General features: G+C 46.0%; 2 protein-coding genes across 6 annotated transcripts in view; both read right to left on the bottom strand.

Moving 5' to 3' along the window:
* KIF1B (kinesin family member 1B) overlaps positions 1-10,299 on the bottom strand; it is a 78,522-nt gene extending 68,223 nt beyond the window's left edge. For 2 of the 3 annotated variants that reach the window (XM_079326047.1, XM_079326048.1), the window contains exons 1-2: positions 10,031-10,298; positions 4,193-4,370 (exon numbers count right to left, since the gene is read on the bottom strand). In XM_079326047.1, the coding sequence (XP_079182173.1) occupies positions 4,193-4,298 (106 nt within the window). In that variant the 5' untranslated portion in view covers positions 4,299-4,370; positions 10,031-10,298. Of the gene's footprint in view, positions 1-4,192; positions 4,371-10,030 lie in introns of all 3 variants that reach the window. The other variant, XM_079326046.1, reaches the window with a different exon arrangement.
* A 3,866-nt stretch (positions 10,300-14,165) lies between these two features.
* UBE4B (ubiquitination factor E4B) overlaps positions 14,166-19,911 on the bottom strand; it is a 33,128-nt gene continuing 27,382 nt past the window's right edge. For all 3 annotated transcript variants that reach the window (XM_079326263.1, XM_079326264.1, XM_079326265.1), the window contains 5 exons: positions 19,682-19,816; positions 19,119-19,310; positions 16,842-17,016; positions 16,310-16,456; positions 14,166-15,439 (listed from right to left, as the gene is read on the bottom strand). In XM_079326263.1, the coding sequence (XP_079182389.1) occupies positions 15,381-15,439; positions 16,310-16,456; positions 16,842-17,016; positions 19,119-19,310; positions 19,682-19,816 (708 nt within the window). In that variant the 3' untranslated portion in view covers positions 14,166-15,380. The remainder of the gene's footprint in view (positions 15,440-16,309; positions 16,457-16,841; positions 17,017-19,118; positions 19,311-19,681; positions 19,817-19,911) is intronic.

The following is a 19,911-nucleotide window of genomic DNA, read 5'->3' as shown; positions in this document are numbered from 1 at the left end:
AGCACAACACTCTTGGACTCTTTAGGCACAGAACAGCTTTTTTCAGCTCAATAACCCAAGGCAGCAGCTGCCAACGTTGTTTATATTTGCTATGCTTGAAAAGCCCATACAAGAATGAGCACAAGAACTACTGACACACAAAACACTCTCAGATGTATAGCTCAGCTTTCATGTATTACACTGCAGAATCTTTTTCCCACTCACCACAAAAGCAGTCCTTATTTAACTGGACAGGAATAAGCAATTAATACATTTTGGGCAAGATGCACTAATGTAAACCTTTCTTAACAAAAATTGGAAAAAGCAAAAATTAAAGACAAAACACATTCAATCTAGATATGCTGAAAACCATGATCTATATTTTAATTATTAATTTCAAAAAACCACTTGTGAGTTTGGCCATGATGAGCCACCCATTCAGTAATTTAAGGAATACACTCTTCAGAACAGAGCTCCAAGTGAAAACAATTTCAGCAACTGAATTCACTTGCTTAGCAGGTGCTTTTGAAAACAAAGCTTATGTTTCTTAGGATGATTTCTAAATTACAATTACTTTAAAAGATGGCCTTTTCTGAAATTAGTCCCACTCAGTTACTGTTTTGATGGAGTTTTTTAATTGCTAATTTGATGGTGACATTACTTCTTCTTTGGAAAGTATTTTGCATTCCCAAGTTAACTTAAATAGCAGAATTTTACAGCTTCTAACTTGTCCTGTCTGTCAGATTGCTCCATTGCCTTCTCCTCCCCTACCCCACTCCTCCTGTGTCCACTGAAGAACTTGGCAGTACCATTCAAATGGATCCCATCTGCAAATAGAGATGATCCCAGCAGCACTGGCTTTCTGCCAGATTCCAGCCCCTTAATGCACTCAGCACATGTGACTCCAGCTGAACTGCAGAATCTCTGGTTTGAAATGTGTATTTAAGACATAAAGACTGACAATTTCAATGCAAGATGCCTAATAGTAGAGCAGACAATTAAAAAAAAAAAAGGACAAAGAATATGTTTCAAGTACTGATTTCAAAAGTTCCGTATTTTGCACTTTCCAGCAGAAAAACATAAGTCCCAATTACTCACAAGAAGTGTCCTTAACATTATGGGTTAAAGATCTTACTATGAATTCTCTCTTTCTGAGATTAAGACATGCCTAGAACTGTGCTCAGCTGCATTGTCATTTTTAAACAGTGAGAAATGGTACAGACAGAGACCTACTGTGAATCTTGATTAAAGGAGGAAAGTTGAAGCCAGGTAGGATAACAAGTAAATTCTGTAGGAGTGCACAAGCAAATGATGATGTTTTGCTTCCAAGGCAAAGAACTGTGTAACAAAATTGAGCATAAGCTTTCTAACCCAGAGGATGTTTTGCTATGCTGGCAAGTACCCTGTGAATGACAGGCAGTGCCCAAAGCCCTAAACAGCCAAATTCACACAAAAACTGTCAAACAAAAGCAGCGTGTCAGGCAACAACCCTGGTGGCATTCTGACCTCAAGAACCTATTTCATGATGTATGTCAAAAAACACTCCTTTTTTCACACATTCATCTACAAGTATTTATAACCCAAGTACACCTGTCATCACTTTATCATCTGTATCTCTATACAGCTTTCCTTAACACAATCCTGAGCACTTTGCCTCAGTTTCACAGCAATGCAGTGGTCTCTGCCAACACATTTACACAACTCAGACTTGCACAAAGTTTAAATGCAGGACCCACAAAGGATCTGCAGAATAGCTCAGTCAATCAATACACACAGAATTAAAGTTTAAGTAATTGTCAAAATCCCTTCTTAGCTATCAGACTTCACACTGACTCATCAATCCGGTATCACGGCAGTGCATTAGGCTTTAATTCCGAGATAAGGGAACTTTAACTGTCTTGGAGACTTAAAATAGTCACTACTCAGTGTATCACCATCCTCTCAGGTTTGCCTCCTGTCAACTTGATCAGTGCACAAATGAAAAAATAACCACAGAGACAAGATATCTAAACCTTGATCACTTCACTGGCACACTGGAAGGCGTGAAGAAGGAACTCTGTAGTTTAGAGTTACTACTGAATTTCCTTTATTTCCAAATTGCTGCATCAGATACAAGTCTCAGATACACTAATTTCACTTAATGTGCTCAGCTTTTAGTCAGCAAGTTCAGACCTTAATAATGAGTTCAATAATATAACTGTGGGGTTGCAAAAAACTGAGCATCATGAAAATGAAAGAATCTTTGGCAGAACAGCACTTATCTAACAAGTTATGTGTGTCAAACAGCTTGGTTAGGAAGATTCTTTGGAGAAAAGATTTCTGCTGTTTTTTTTTTCCCCACCAAACAATGCCTTATTCATATCCTTTACTATACAATCCTCTTCTGTTCAAACCACTCCTCTGTCCCTTGCTTTCTTCTATTTCTCCTCTAAGAGGGAAATGGAGGGGAAAAAAACCCCACAGATTGTGACAATGTTTAACTATTGCAACTGATGGTTCCTTCCCACAGCCTGTAATGGCCCCGATGACTTAAACCTGACCATCTGTCACCTCACCCAGCTTGATCAGAGCCACAGCACTCAAATAAAAGGCTGCAGATTAGAACACTTCAGAGTACAAAATACAGTAAAAGAAGTAACTTCTTTAAAAACATTTCCAATTAGATAAATCTGAAATATTTTTCTCCTTTTGAAAGCTGATGCAGTCTCCTGGAAATGTGTCACTGTAGTGCAGCTCTGACATCCAGGAACAAAACCAGTGTCTGGCCCAGGCCTCATCAACTCAGACAGACAAGCTGCAGACACTGACTGCTCAGCCTTGCTGCTGGGCCACAAACAAGCTGCTGCCACAGGCTCCTGCAATTCAAACACCTTAAGCATCTGAAATTACTGCTGTGATGAGTGCAGCAAGAAAAGCTGTTACAGAGATCCCCAGTGGTGCTGCTGGAGCCCAGAGCTTGGTGGCATTTCCATAACAAATCTCCTCTAATGAAGTCCACAGTTCTTCCACTCTACACTGGGATCCAATGATGGGATACCAGCACCTGTTCTACATGAGATGACTTCAAACCCTTCCCATCCCTACCTTAAACAGAAATTTTGAAATCCAATCCCAAAAAAAGTTTATTTGGGTAGTATTGTATGTAAGGTCTGAAGTTAACTTTCTGCACTAAAAAACAAGCTCTCTTCTCTATGACACCTCTCTTCCAATGAAACCATAAACACTATATAATTTCAGTGACCACAACCAGGACTTAAATTCCATTGCAGAAGCACAAGCAGCCTGACGCACAACCTTGGCTAAAAAAAAAGGGAGAGGCCTGTATGAAACCTCCTTTGTATGAACAGGAATGAGTAAACACTCAAGTAATCAGACAGCAAAATAACTCCATGCTCTTGGAGTGTTGCTTCCTACAGCTGCAGACAAGATGGCTCTACTTGATTACCTAACCATGAGAAAGTGCCCCAAGAAGAGCAGTTGATGGCAGAGCTGCTGGTCTGCAGGTGAGGAGCGACTCTCCCTCAAACGCTGCCAATACTGCCCTGACCTCAATACAGAAAAACCAACCCAACAACCAGAAAAGGCGTGCCCACACACAGTTTCCCACAGAACACTGTCCTCCAAATCACACCCACAACAATTATATAGGAAGCTTAACACTTCTAATAGGTTAGAGAAGAAGATGATTTTACGTAGTCTGTTATTTTGGTGTTGCTTAGACATCTGCTCTGGAAAACACTAAACTTGATACCCTTTTCATCTCAGCTTTCTCACCCAAATTATGTTCTTAACCAAAAGCACATACTGCAGAATAAGCACACCAAGAACTAAAGCACCAGATCTAGGCAGGACTCAGACTCCCACAATTGGTAGTCTACGATGTATCTTGTATCTGTCAACCCACATGCTATTCCCAAACCCTGAAGCTCACAAAAAGGTTTTCACTTCGGAACTCCAGTCTTTCTGTAGAATTTTCAGATCAGCAGAAGTAAACACCATGAACAACTGCATAAAAATCAAGATATTTGTGATTTAGACTTTCTAGTCCCATTCGAGATCATCTTTGTAATGACAGCCTCCGAAAGTAGGAGTAACTAAAAGATTAATTCTAGATGATACAATGTGCACAGTTCTCAGTCTGACAGAAGAAAATACCTCAGTAGAAAGTTTGGGAAAGGAGAAAGACTCCCTTACAAGATAAAAACAAACTTACTGGTTGAATTGCCTTGCATCTGGATGATACATTTGGACTCTTTGCTGGTTTCCCGGGAATTGAAGGGCCGGACCCGAACAGCCACCTTCACTGAAGCCCCCGACATCCTGGCTGTGGCAGTGCAGTCAACAAGTGGAAGAGAACAAGAGCCTTCAAATTATTCTTCTTGTGGTGTTTTCTAGGGAGAAAAACATCATTTAGTTATTTACAGCTGTGGTATTCAAGATGTTGATAAAATTAGGAAGGTTCAAAGTTACTTCATGAATGCAATTTCAGCTTTGTAGATCACCCTCCCTTTCCCCCAAAAGGTGCCACCTCAAAGCCAGAACTGGAAATACACTGATCAGCACCTGTTCACTGTCTCCCTAAGAAAAGTTTCTGTCACCTGAAGCTGTTTTTCTTGAAGTGTACAAATATTTGTTTCTCATACAATTTCATACATTTCTTTTCTGGAAGAAAACCAATACTTGGTTTTCTTCCAGAAAGTAAATATGCCAATACCAAAATAAATATCTGGTTACAACATGTGTTAGGCTTAACCTAACAAAGATAATTTTAGCAGTAAAGACACAGCTACTTAAATTTCATCATGAGGCAATGGCCATATACCCCATACCCAGGTTCTCACTCTGCCAATCCTTGCTGCCACAAGGCTTTAGCAATAGCATTAAAACTAACTCAAGTGTCATGGGCCACAGCACACTGACTTTCAATACACATGACTCCAGAGAAAAGGGTGTACCCTTAAAGAACCCCTTGCAGTCCTGGGAAAGTCCTCTTCTCTAAGGAAATAACAACTCATCAACTACTTGTATATCTGCTGATTAAAGGACATACTGTAGAGAAGAAGAGGAATCAAGAATCATTGCCTTCAGGATAAATATTATTATCTGTGTTCAGGCAGATGTCCACCATTAAATTCCTCTCCATTATCAAAATACTTGTTCAAATCCTACCACATCTAAATGAGGGAGCACTTTCCTTGCAGGAAACCATCCCTGCAACTGAGCCACTATCCCAACTTCAGGGTGTGTCCGAGGCACTGCTGGAATGCAGGGTTACAAAAGATGGGTTTGTGCTGCTGTCAGCCAGCCTCCCCCACTAGAAGAAAGCCTTCCAGCAGGTCCCCTACAGGAGTTTACCCTACTGCCACAGGACATGGTCAGTACTGAAGTCCAACAGCCTCAAAAAGCAATGATGCAAAGAATAAATCCTATTTAAAAGCTCCTACCCTTGACTAGGAAAGCTTCCATAGCATAGACACACAGAACCTGGATGACTATAGTGAGAAAACATTATTTATGTTTGATTTATGCTTATACCCTAAATATCTGCTAAGACCACTGCTGAAGAGAGGATTCAGAGCTGGATTCATCCTTGATCTGAGATTCAACACAGGCATTTCTGGACTTATCCTGGGCAGAACTCAACTCTGCTCAGCCATGCACCCAGAAATCCTGACATCTCTTCTGGTTACCAATACACCACATATCTGGTGAAATGCTCATTTCAGGGTTGTGATCACAGAAGTACAAAACTCACTAGCAGGTCTAAAGCAGAAGCATTTCAGCTCTAAAGTAAGATCCACACTTGGGAAAAGTACTTATACATGCTTACTTTAAGTTATGACACGTTTTCCCACAGTACAAGAAGTCTTTAATAAAACTGCAATACTTCATTAATGCCATCACATGGTGAAGACAGCAATTAAATCACTCCCCCAAGTAGAAGTAATTTAAAGTATTCCTTATTTTCACAGGTACCTGAGGTATCTCATCAGACTAGAGGAATGTCTTTAGGAGCAAGCCAACTGAATCTCAATGTCACTGGTACAAATGGTTGCTCAAACTGGTTGAGCAATGATTAATGACACAGCCACACCATCAGCTCCGAGTTAGGATGGAATTTTAAAAAGCTTCACTAAAATCTTGAACATAGAACAGAGCAGGAAAGTCCTGGGAACGAATTCACGTGATCTGGGCTGTTCTAGAGACTGCTGCAGTCCCTGTGCTCAGAGGTGCCTGCCTGTGTGTGGAACAGTGACAAACACACAGCTCCATTTTGAACCTCTTCCCCCAGAGCACACCCTCAGACCTGGGCTCTCCCTCCCCAGCAGGGCCCTGCCACAAGCAGCTGAGCCCCCCAGCAGAGCCAGGTGAGGAGACTAATCCTGAATCCTGCCACAGCCCAGAGCTGTTATTCAACTGACCCTGGACACTGCTGCTGGAAACAGCAGGCACTGCCCATGGCAAAGCGTGCTGTTTGTGGAACACAGCTTCATCTTCTGCAGCTACAAAACACCCTCTTGTCAGCTTCACAGTGACACAATCCACTCTGTCCAATGTGTTCTTATAATATTGCTTACCATATGCAGGGGGCTTGTTTTCCCTTCTTACTGTGGAGTCCCATAAAGAATTTTTTTCTGATGTTTGCATAAAACCACCTCTCAGAATACTGCATTAATTTCTGCAGATATACCTGGGAAGCTGGCAAACAGAGTGGGATGAAAGAATCATCTACTTTAATATATATACACACACACACATATATATAAATATGTTCTCAAGTACCTCTAAACATCATATTCACAATAAGCAAGCATGAAAATCACACCTCCAGAGACTCCATATGCACTAGCTAAATGACAGACTTGTTTGATACACAACTGTGAAGAGACTCTCACAGAACAGATCACAAAGTCACCTGCAACATGAAAATTTAACTGCTGGACTTCTGTGGTTAGCAATTTTTCCCAACCCTAACTTTTGTGCTGACGGAAAATTAAATATGGTATAGTTTTAAATTTCTTTTGTTCTCAACTCTGCTATTTTTCATAGCTGAAGTAAGCAAAACACCTACTCATATTTGCACATGGACTTCGGATGCTTTGAATATCAATTTCCTATGCAAGATTTAATTTTCATTAAAAAGAAAATTAACCCAAACCAACACAATTTGCCAAACTTTCCATACATTTCAGCTGTTGGGCTTTTGAGTGGTTTGTCCACTTACCAGTAACCTTAACTGGTCGTAACAATCTATAAAAGCAGCATTGCCCTCATCACACAGAATGGTAAAAGAAGCAAAATGAGCCCCGAGTTACACAGCATGACAGACCATAAACTGTAACTGGCTTTTCAGGGTTCACATTTACCAGTAGTACCACTTCCTACTGCAAAATGCTGACTACAGAATGGAAACATAACTTAAAAAGAGAAAACTGCAATTCAGTCTGTGGCACATATTTAGAAGAACAATATTCATAAAAGACAATTTTTTTTTTTAATGTTCATTATAGGCTTAGAAGGCTGCCATCCATGCTGGAATGAATCATCTCCCTAATGCCTTGGAAGGAATCTCCCAGCTGTGTCTCTCTAATGTTCAGCCTGCATGAACCAGCCGGGAAGCAAGAAGGGAACTGTGTGTGAGTGAGCTCCACTGCTCCAAAACAGCTGGTAGGTGACACTCGAGTTGTTCAGTGAGCTTCAGCAGCAAAAACCAAATCCTACCTTCTAGTTTTACACCTATCTGAAACTAAAGATACCCACCCTGTGAGTCACACAGTGAGATTTTAATATTAAACTGTGTCATGTAAAAAATCATCTAAATATCTTGTCTGTTTACTGGTATTCAACCTGACAAACCCAACGGTGTTGTTGAATCACCCTTCACAGGCTCAAGTAGATCTGGGCCTTCACCAATATATTTGAATAACCATTAAGACTTGAATACTTGGATGTATTTGAAAGTTTTGGCAAATTGGCTTTTATGCAATGTCAAAACACAAACACATTGCTATTTATTTAAGTGAAGTTAGAAGCAGAGCAGGGATTTAGATTCAATTATTATTTATACATGCAGAGAAGTCTGCAACAAGCTCTAAGTGGTTACAAAACAATGTTTCAAATCTGTATCTCTGCATTTAAAAAAAAAAAAAACAACAAAAAACCAAACTCACCACACACCACAAATAAAGAAACAGTTTTATTTAAGATAACCAGTAATATACCAAATAACTGTGTCATATCTACATATCACAGAATGCGCTAACTTTGAAACAAAAAAGGCTTGTAACTATTCATTGCGAGAGCTGTAAAGAATTAAAAGAAGGGCAGAGATTAGCGCTCGGGGAGTCGGCAGAGCAGCTGCTGGGGCAGCGGGCCCGTGTTCTGAGCACGGGCCCAGCAGAGCCAATTTTAGGCGCCGCACGAAGCTGGGGCAGCACAGGCAGCGTGATCGCTCAGCTGAACTCACACAGGCCGGGCTATATCGGGACCAGGTGCAGATGCCAGATCCAACAGCGCTGCACAGCTCGGCCCGGCACCGAAACCCGATCACACGCACACATGGCTATTTACCAACAGCGGGTTGTGCAACGGCAAAGAACTGAGCTAAGAAGCAGCTGGAAGCGAAAACAAATATCCTTTAGAATTCAGAATTTGGTATGAAGGTATTTACATTCCGGAAAGCAGACATAAATTTATCACTGCTTCTGGCGAATTCTGCAGCGCAGGCGATGCCCGGGAGCGCCGGGCCCGGCCGAGAGCCCCCTCACGGCCCCGGGATTGCCGGCTCATCCTCAACATGGCTGCGGGTGCTGCCCGGCCTCACCGCACCGGGCACTGCCCGCCGAGAGCGGCTCCGCCTCACCGCACCGGGCACCGAGAGCCGCTCTGCCGCTCCCGCACCGGGCACATAGAGCCGCTCTGCCGCTCCCGCACCGGGCACATAGAGCCGCCCTGCCGATCCCGCACCGGGCACCGAGAGCCGCTCTGCCGCTCCCGCACCGGGCACATAGAGCCGCTCCGCCTCACCGCACCGGGCACCGAGAGCCGCCCTGCTGATCCCGCACCGGGCACCGAGAGCCGCTCTGCCGCTCCCGCACCGGGCACCGAGAGCCGCCCTGCCGCTCCCGCACCGGGCACATAGAGCCGCTCTGCCGCTCCCGCACCGGGCACCGAGAGCCGCTCTGCCGCTCCCGCACCGGGCACCGAGAGCCGCTCTGCCGCTCCCGCACCGGGCACCGAGAGCCGCCCTGCTGATCCCGCACCGGGCACCGAGAGCCGCTCTGCCGCTCCCGCACCGGGCACATAGAGCCGCTCTGCCGCTCCCGCACCGGGCACCGAGAGCCGCTCTGCCGCTCCCGCACCGGGCACCGAGAGCCGCCCTGCTGATCCCGCACCGGGCACCGAGAGCCGCTCTGCCGCTCCCGCACCGGGCACCGAGAGCCGCCCTGCCGCTCCCGCACCGGGCACATAGAGCCGCCCTGCTGATCCCGCACCGGGCACCGAGAGCCGCTCTGCCGCTCCCGCACCGGGCACATAGAGCCGCTCTGCCGCTCCCGCAGCGCCCCGCCGGCCGTGCCCCTCCCGAACCAGCGCGGCCGCCTCCGCCCCGGCCGAGCCGCACAGGGGGAGACGGGCGGCGGAACGCGGCATCCAGCCGATGGAAAAGCCGGGGAGCGGCCGCCCGGGAAAAAAGGAAGGAGGGAGAGGAAGGAAGAACGGGAAGCGAGGGGAGGGAGGGAAGCGTCCCCGGGGACGAGGAGATGGCATCGGGCAGATGGCAAGGCCGAGCGGGGCCCCACGCCCTTGCGCCACTGCCCTGACAGCTCCGGGGTATCCAGTGCTATGCATCCATCCATCCACCCATCCATCCACCCATCCATCCACCGATCCGTCCGTCCGTCCCCCCGCTCCCGGCCTCAGCCCTCCGCGGGGCCCCACAGATGCGCACGGCAGCATCGCCGCCTCCCCCTCCGCATTACGGCATCAGCCACCACCCCCGCCCCGCTCCGGCCCCCGCCAGCGCCGCGGCCCCTCAGCGCAGCCCCCTCACCTGGCGCGGGGTGTCCGCGGGACGCGGGCGGTGCGGGGTCAGCAGCCAGCGGGGCAGCGCAACCACAAAAACCCGGCCATCCCCATCGCCGCCTCCACCGAGGCCGGGAGATCCCCCCCCGCTGCCGGGAATGGAGCGGGAAGGGCGAGGGAGGGAATGGAGGGAGGGGAGAAAGGGGAGGGAGGAGAGCGAGGCCGCGCCGGGAGGAACGGGCGCCGCGCTCGCCTCGGCGCCGCTCCGCACTGACGGACCACGGGCCGCGCGCCCGCCCCGCGGGGGGAGCGACCCCGCTCCGCCAATCGCCGCGCGCGGCTCCGCCCCCTCGGCACAGCCCGCCAATGGCGCGGCGCGGCGCCCGCGTCCGCCCGCCCCCGCCCTGTCAATCACAACCGCTGCGCCGGCAGCGCCGCCTGCCGGTTCCCGGCCGCAGCGGCACCGCCCTCGGAACAGCGCCCTGCGAGCAGCGCCCTCCGCCGCCCGGGGAGGCGGCTCCAGCCAATCAGAGCCCGCGATGCAAATCACGTCTGCGCTCCGCAGCCTATCGTGAGCGACGGCCGCAGCACCGCCCGCCGCGCTGTGTCCGTGCGCGCCGCGGCCGCTCGCGCTCCCGAGCCCTGAGGGGGCGCGCGCTGGCGGCGAGCACAAAGCGCGGCCACCGCGTTATGTGCGGGGACACGGGCCGGGAACGGCGGGGACACCGCGTTATGTGCGGGACACGGGCGGGGAACAGCGGGGACACCGCGTTATGTGCGGAGACACGGGCGGGGAACAGCGGGGACACCGCGTTATGTGCGGAGACACGGGCGGGGAACGGCCGGGACACCGCGTTATGTGCGGAGACACGGGCGGGGAACGGCCGGGACACCGCGTTATGTGCGGAGACACGGGCGGGGAACAGCGGGGACACCGCGTTATGTGCGGGACACGGGTCGGGAACGGCGGGGACACCGCGTTATGTGCGGGGACACCGCGTTATGTGCGGAGACACCGCGTTATGTGAGGGGACACCGCGTTATGTGAGGGGACACGGGCCGGGAACGGCGGGGACACCGCGTTATGTGAGGGGACACGGGCCGGGAACGGCGGGGACACCGCGTTATGTGCGGGGACACCGCGTTATGTGCGGCAGTGAATTAATTCCCCATCTCCCGACTCCGGGTGATTCGGTGGGATTTGCATCCTAAAGCGAGGAGCGGGATTAATAATCCTCCCTCCCTCCCTTCAGAACGTTTCTTGAGCAGCTCGAGTCATCTTTTTAAACCTCATAATGTATTTTTAGGCAAGTGATTAAATTTAGTCAATGATGCTGTATTAATTCTCATACTTTCAATAATTCCATGCATATTCTCATAGTAAAATTTTATTTTTGTGGTAATAATTGAGCTTTAACTTCCTCCTTATCATTAGTAATGTGGTAATTTCTGCTGTTAGAAACTGGTTCATGTTTAAGCTTATAAGCACCTTAAAATCATGAAATGCCTTAATTGCATATATTTCATATGCCATCATACACAAATTGGATTGGAGACGTTGCGAACATTCAGGAGCTGATATTTCTAGTTTCAGAACAAGGTTTATTTCTGCTCACAGCCTCCTGGCTATTAGCTGTGCTAATCTCTGCTGTGTCGCCTCAGGTTCAGATTTTTGGCAGAATGAGTTATTTTTTACTCTGTTTGGTGAAAAGTGACTATTTCCCCTCGCGAATCTCATTTGCAGTTATGGCAACAAAAGGCTGAACAGGAGGCTTAGGGAAATATTGCTACAGAAACACCAAATCAAACACAGGCGGCTTTCCCGTGTCCTAGGAAATACCTACTTCAGGTTGATGGGACAGTTCATTTAATGGTGGTTTTAGGGTGGTGTGACTGTGCTAACTTCTACCTAAATCTATGGAGAATTAGGTCAGCTATTCTCTGAAAAGGGCAAGAACTCCTCAAAAAAACCCTCAAACCAGTTTCAACATCTGCAAAGTGCCCAGATACTGGTGCGTGCTGTAACCCCCACGGCAACAGACACTGTGATTGATTTTTCTTCAGCAAAGTTTGTTTAGTGTTTCCTGGGAACAGCAGTTCCTGCATCAGCCTAATGCCCAAGTTTGGGGAGTGCTCACACACAGCAGCTCCCAGACATTAATTCCACCCTTGGTCACAGAGTCCTGAAAAAATCTGCTAGAAACAGGCAGAGGATGCCAAATTACACGATGGAAAACAGCAAGGTAAAGGAACGTAGAAATTCCTTGCATTTATTAGTAGGGAGGAAATTGGTTCCTGTGGTAAGATCCAGCCCCTAAAGCAGGGCAGGGAATGTGGGCTCAGGGAGAAGGGACAGGGCTGAAACACTCCTGGGGCTGCTGGAGCAAAGGGAGCAGCGCTGGCATCCTGCTGGAACAGAGCAGAGACACAGACCTCAGCTGGGCCTTACATAACATAAACTGTGATACAACACAATCAATTGGCCCCGATTGCATTGCTGCTGCAGCAGTGCTCGCCCCAGGAACTTCCCCAGGCTCTAGCGTGGAGCTGGAGGACAAGGAGAGAGCAGTGCTAATAATTGCCAAGGAAAGTCACTCTATGAGTGAGCCATTGCTGGGTGAACCATCCCCTTCACATTCTGCACACACATGGACGTGGCAAATGCAAATCCCTCCACTGATCGTTCCTGGGACCCCCAATAAAAACTCTGTATTGCAGAGAGGTTACAATTGGATTGAAAAAGGTAAATGACAGATCAGTGAGGGGAAGGGAAATCACCAAAAACTGCAGGTAGCAATTAATTAAGAATTGTCACATAACCAATATGCTTTGTGGGAGAGCAATTTTTAATCCAGCTTCAGCTTTGCTTTTCAGACTCTCAGATGTCCACTATCCACTGAGAGAGAGGGGTTTGATTCAGTTTTGTGGCCAAACACAATCGAATGGCAGCTTGTATTAAAATACATTTCATTATTCTGCTCACTAATGCAGAATTTGGGAGAACACTTGTCTGAGCTCACACCTTTGAAATACTTGATACTAGTTGCCCAGATAAAATTGTTTTGGCCACTTATGTCAAGCCCTTGTGTCTTGTGCAATATCTGCATTGACATGTTTTCAGATGATAGATGTATGCCATAATTAGACAAAACATTTCAGCAATGCACTTTGCTATTTATATTCCTCAGGTCAGTCTGACACAATGGCAGAATAAATGTAAATTCAGATTCTGAAAGGCCTTGTGCTGATTAAAACTTCCCACACCAAATGTAAATATTTCTATGTCCTCCTGGCAAAACCCAAAAGTATAGAATTTTCATCTTATAGTCTGTCAATAAAAGCAATATATGATTGCAGAAAATAAATACATAAAAATAAAAATAAATAAATAAAAATAAAAATAAATGTGAAGCCATAGCTTAATCATCCTCCAGTAAAAACACATTCACTACTGAAGAGTTGTCCATCAATGAAAGTATAAAGCCTGGGATGTTCCTAGAGATTTCATGCAATAATCCTCACCAATGAGGGAACGTGTAAGAGTTTATACAGAAATCACCTCTTCAGGGAAGAAGAGAGCACACAGCTCAGCACAGCCTGTAACATGCCACAGCCTGCAGGGTTTGGTGCTCAGCTGGCAGCTGCAGGTAAAAGCAGAGCAGCCTTTGGTCTGTGGCTGAAGAGGAAAGCAGAGGGGGATTTGAACTGGTTGCAGCTATAGAACAGTCAACAAACCTCTGCTGCAGCAGCGACCCAGAGAGCAGCTTTGGAGAAGCTTGCAGAAAAGAAATACACATTCATGCTGTTAGAGTAAATCCCACAAGCAAACAAAAAAAACAGCCCACAACTGCACCTTCACATTTTATAATTCACCATGATTTGCACACCTAAAAGGCCAGGGCTGGATTCTACAACCTCCCCAAAACTCCCCTGGAGCTGTCACCAGCTGTCACAGGGCTATGAATAGGTGCTCAGTGGCACCTGCTTGGGAACATTCTTCAGTTTAAAGTATTACTGATATCTGTGTGCACAAAGATTTTCCACATAATTTATTAAGTTAGCTCCAGATCCTAAATCACTATCTGAACAAAGACAGACAATAATTTGTATTTTTATATTTTGATTGTCACTCTTACAAGAAAGAGCAAGGAAACATTCTGTGCGAGTGTGTATCATTTATTGTAGTTCAAGAGTCAGGAATTGAACAGAAGACATGGCAAAAAAACAAATAAAAGAAAAACAACCTTTTTTTCCAACTTAATTTTAAAACGCTGTGGTTTCAAATCCTTTTTAAAAAGGAAATTCAAGTATCATATGCAGGGGGCAGTAATATAAAAATGTTTGTGAATTTTTTTTTTTTTTAAAAACGTAATTCTACATTTCCTGCACCCTTTCTGCTTTGGTAAGGCCAAGCCATGGATACAAATTGGTATGCAACATAAAAAATGACCCCTGCCCCAAACTGCAGCCTCCAAGGATGAAAGTATCTGCTCTCTGTGGACAAGCTCCAATGGCTCAGAACTGTCAGTTAGCATAGATCTGCAGCATTGAAAGAATATATTTTCTTTTTTCTAAAGTCACTGAAATCCTGGTATTCCCAGGCATCTCATTCATGGCAGCTGTTTTAATGTATTTCTATCTCAAGGCTTTTCACAAGTACCAGAGCATCTTGATCAACATAAAGGAAAGGGACATCTCAAGGAAAGGAAATTAAAATCCGCATGTGAAGTCTTCACTTTTTTGGAATTATCCTTGTATCTAACACCAATTAAAAATCAAATAGGCAAATATGTGTAATATAAAAATACCATCCCAAGATGAACACTTTGTTGCAGGCACAGTTATCGCACAAAATATGTTCTTTTAAGGGCAGGGGAATGATTTTGATTTTCACGGGGTTTGTATTTTTTTGCATTACAAAAGAAAAAGACAGCAGTGCAGATTTGATGGGTGGAACAGAAAGAAAGGAAGGGAAAGAGAAAAAATTATTTTAGCAGCAAAATGTCCAAGGTTCTAACCACAATCAAATTAACGGATATCTGGCGGTAAAAAACAAGGTTTGAGGGGTGCTGCCCTGATCCATTCGTCTTTGCTAAAATAATTCAGCTGTAAAAACTCCAAAATGTGACATATTGAAGGACAGTTTTGTAACATAAGTAACTTCCTAGCTTGTCCTCCGTGTTATTGACCATCGTTATCATTTAAATATATGTACAAGAATGAAGCTGCTTCTCTCCTCGTCCGCAGGCTCCTGGTCACCACTGGAGTCAGTGCCGTGGGAGAGCCAATGCCACAGCAGCTCCAGGTGTGTCTGCTGCACTCCTGCCAGAGCAGCACAGCCTGCTCTGCCCTGTGCTGCTGTGCACTGCAAGGGAATTTCAATGCTCATTCTGCTTGTCTCTCATCCAGGCTTGGATCTGCTCTTTAAGTTCTGGCACTAGGAAGGGAAAAAACAAAAAGAGAAAAAAGAATTATTAAATTACTTGGAAATGGTACTATAACAAAGTCCCTCGTGACCAACAGCCATTACTCATTCATACACCATGTTTCTGTGCCTAGTAGTTATGAAAGCAAAGGTGTGAGGGTTCCTCTGCCCCCCCAGAAAAAGGGAAAGCAAAGGGAATGAACTTTCCTGTGCAAGTTGAAATGAAAGAATTGTTACCTCTGCTGAGGCCTCAGCATTGTCCTAGGGAAGCACAGTGCTGCCCAGCCCAGAGCAGAGGAGCTCTCCCTGTCCCTGGTTCCAGCATGTTTTCTGTCCCTGTCCCTGGTTCCAGCATGTTTTCTCTGCCTGTCCCTGGTTCCAGCATGTTTTCTGTGCCTGTCCCTGGTTCCAGCATGTTTTCTCTGCCTGTCCCTGGTTCCAGCATGTTTTCTGTGCCTGTACCTGGTTCCAGCATGTTTTCTGTGCCTGTACCTGGTTCCAGCATGTTTTCTGTGCCTGTCCCTGGTTCCAGCATGTTTTCTGTGCCTGTCCCTGGTTCCAGCATGTTTTCTCTGCCTGTCCCTGGTTCCAGCATGTTTTCTCTGCCTGTCCCTGGCTCCAGCATGTTTTCTGTGCCTGTACCTGGTTCCAGCATGTTTTCTGTGCCTGTACCTGGTTCCAGCATGTTTTCTGTGCCTGTACCTGGTTCCAGCATGTTTTCTGTGCCTGTCCCTGGTTCCAGCATGTTTTCTGTGCCTGTACCTGGTTCCAGCATGTTTTCTGTGCCTGTACCTGGTTCCAGCATGTTTTCTGTGCCTGTACCTGGTTCCAGCATGTTTTCTGTGCCTGTACCTGGTTCCAGCATGTTTTCTGTGCCTGTACCTGGTTCCAGCATGTTTTCTGTCAGTGTCTGCCGGTTGAAGGGATCTGTGGAGGAGTTCAGCAGGTGCCTCAGGATGATGGATCTGTCCATGATGGTTCCTGAGGGCAGCCTCACAGGGTCGGTCATCAGAGTGTCCATCAGGGGGTCTGAGGGCACAGCATCCTCATTAGGGTGAGCAAACAGCTACAAATGTAATCTGCCCATAAACCCACAGTGCAGAAGCAATGCTCAGCATCCCCAGCACACTGCTGAAGTTACAGAAAATGGTTAAATGGACATAAAACTTTACAGCACTTTCCCCTTGCTGGCCTGGGACTCAGCATTCACTGTTGCCACCTGTTTTCAGTTAGGGGGGGTTACTGTTTTCAAGTACATGGAAAAGGAACTCTTCACTCTGTGTTTACTGAACTGCATCACTGAAATAGAGCAAGATGCAAGCTTCATAAACAACATATAGTTTCTATTAACATATGGAATCCAAACAAACGAAACCCCTCTCCTAGACAGGCAGGGCTCAGGAGATCCACTTGCCTCTGAACTCATCCGGAGCGTCGCTGTAATCGATCTCTGCACGGGCGTTCTTGGCAACCATTTCCTCCACACTCTCTGCCAGCAGCTTGAATTTCTCTATTGCTATGGTAGACTTGATTCCAGCTTTCCTCATCTTGGAGATAACCTCCTCAAAGAGCTCTTTACTGTAGGACCTCTACAGGCAAAGCATAAAAAGACAACTTTGCTGAGTCGTAGTATCCTTACATGCCCCAAAAATAGTAAAGGTATTTCATGCATTTTTAAAATGCAGAAGGAAGGATCAATGAAAGCTCAACCTTACATCAAAGCAAACAGTGTGTAGGTAGCACTCATCTAGCACCAAAATATCAACATTGGGGTAGACTTGGGATTTTTTTACCAGTCATCACCACTGTAGAACTACTAAGCACCCAAGAAAAAGGCAACATCACCTAAAGAAAATGAGGAAGATGCTCAGAGAGGCTGACTGTAATTATTAGGGTAATTATTAGAGCTATTCTTAGACAAAACATTTGTATTGCCATTCTGAAAATACAGAATAAAATGATTTTTTCTTAATTCAATTTCTTAACTTGCCTGATAATATGCAAGGCAGTACTGGGAAAGGAGTGAATCCTTCTCCTAATCCAAACAAGAACTAACAAAAAACCCACCCATGATATGGAAAAAATAGTAAAACAGCTCAGAGAGAGTGAATGCTGGAAATCTGCCACCCAGTGCAGTAGAAATATCTAGAGACCCAGTGCAACTGAAGCAAGCATTATTTCATGTGAAAAAGAAAGTTAGGGAAGGACTTTTGTGGCTGGCTGTGTTCTACAGACACCATTTTCTTTCAAGTTCACAATGTCATGTTTTGACATAAACCTTTTAATAATAAGTGATATTTACTTTACAGCGCAAGGCTGAATTCTATGACAAAACAAAACACACTAAATCTCACAGATTTCTATTTGCACTGGGATGTTTGACGTGCTGGACACAGCCCCACTTCCTCCACCCCCACCACAGTGGCCCAGGCAGGACACAGTGCCCAGCCCAGAGGGAACAGAACCATGGCAGCCTGCCCAGGCCTCAGGAAACCTTTGCAGATTGCCTCTGCTGCCTGCTGGGATTTGCAAATGGGACATCTCTGAAATGCTTTCCACAGATCCTGCCATGATCAAGCAACTTTTTGTTTGTTTTGTTTTTCCTGCCAATACCAGCAGCCATTAACCAACCGCACATTTCCTTGGTGTTTCTTTCCTGCCACTGACAGTTCCCAAGAGACTGGTCACTCCCCCCACCCCTTCCTGATGAAGGGACACTTTGTTAACGAAGCTTTTTTCCAGTTCTCACACACGCAGGCTTCTTTCTTTTGAATCCCTGTGTCAGTCTGTGCATTTGCTGTGGCTGGCATGGATGAATGATGGTTAATATCCTCATTTTCATATTGAACAGCATGAAAATATTCACTATACACATGCAAACACATAAGATCTGTTTCAAATGTATTACTGGTATTTGAATTATCAGAATTTAAATAGCTACAGAAGAACAATCTTGAGCTACCTCAATACTGCTGCTTCACCAGACATGCAAACAGCTCCTACTAGAGTCTCAAGTAGCTGCTGTGAGCATTTCTTCCCCTCTACACTTTGAAAAGTTTCTATTATAAGATACAGGCATGGGCAGATGTGGCTCAGCAGTCTGACAACTCTACAAGAACACAGAGCTAGGCAATAGCTTATCTTGCTCTGAACATTACCATGAGTTCAAAGGTGTTGTTAATTGTCTCATTCATGCTGTGCTTTGTCAGTTTATTACACAGCCATTTAATAAAGTGATTTCAGAGGGAATACAATTTGGAAACTATTAATCTAGAGAATGAACTTTGATTTGTTGAAGGAGGCTCTTGGTCCCAGCTCTGCCTGTTTCAATGAGGAAGGGGCAGGGAGTTAAAACTCTGCCTCAGTTCTCCCACTTGCAAAGGGACAAAGTATTTCTGCTAATTTACAGTGAGGCTGCAGGAACAAGCATATCATGGTCAGGACATTTCCTATGGCTGTGCAGTGCTATGGATAGTGATGTATGCTTACAGGTTTGCAAAGCACTGGGAACACCTTAGAAAGAGCAGACAGAATATGAACAGAGCTGATCTGCTGAAAGAGAACAAACTGCAGGGATGGAACACAAACTGGCTGGCAGCACACAGCAAGACAAAACGCTTCTGCAATGTTCTGCAAAGTCCTGTTTGTCCACAGAGTTTTTGGCCTTCTCCTTCATCCTTCTGGAGCTCACCTGATCATCAGCAATTGCTTTATAAAAGCGACGACAATCCAGCTGCAGGTAAATGTCAGTCAGTTGGTCCAACAGCTTCTTTGGTTCAAACCCGTATTTCTCCGGGTTTTCAACTTTCAGGTCACGGCACTTGGGGCCACACAGTTGCTGTAAGTTAAAGTTCAGCATAGCAGCCAGTCGTGGTCCAAGTTCCTACAGGAGCAAAGTAAAACAGATCAGAGTGTGAAGGCAGGGGTAAAGAAGATTATCACTAGAGCTGCACACAGCAAGATCAAGAATTATTAACTAATAAAACTTTCCTTTGGTAGGCTCGCACCAAGCGTCTGTTCTTTAAGCATGCTTGCCATTAAAAAATGTCATGCAAACAGTTTCTGTCTGGAAGGATCACACCATCTGTGACTCAGGTAATGCTCTCAACATCAAGTAACATCAACAGCAATTAGATTTTAATGAGCTGGAGAAAGGGGAGGAGCATGGAGACTAAGTGCTACCAGACATTTCCAGATTATAATCCAGAGATGTTAGAGAAACAGGGAATGAACTTAAATCTGAGCAGGACTTACAGGTCTGAGAAAAGGCTTTTGGACCTGCTTGGTGAGGATATGGAACATATCAACAGTTTCTGTTGCCAGGGCAAGGTAGGAGCGGGAGACGCGCTCGTCCTGGGCCAGCTGCGACTGCCGTGCCTGCTGCTGCTCCTGCAGAAAACACAGAGCTTAGAGCCCAGGGACTGCCAGCATCCCTCAGCAAAACCTTAGAGCTTACAGCCCAGGAACTGCCAGACCCCCCAGCA

The sequence above is a fragment of the Erithacus rubecula genome, assembly GCF_903797595.1.
Source record: "Erithacus rubecula genome assembly, chromosome: 24".
NCBI lineage: Eukaryota > Metazoa > Chordata > Aves > Passeriformes > Muscicapidae > Erithacus > Erithacus rubecula.
Note: the sequence above shows the minus strand (reverse complement) of the source record. Positions and strands in the feature narration are given on the sequence as shown.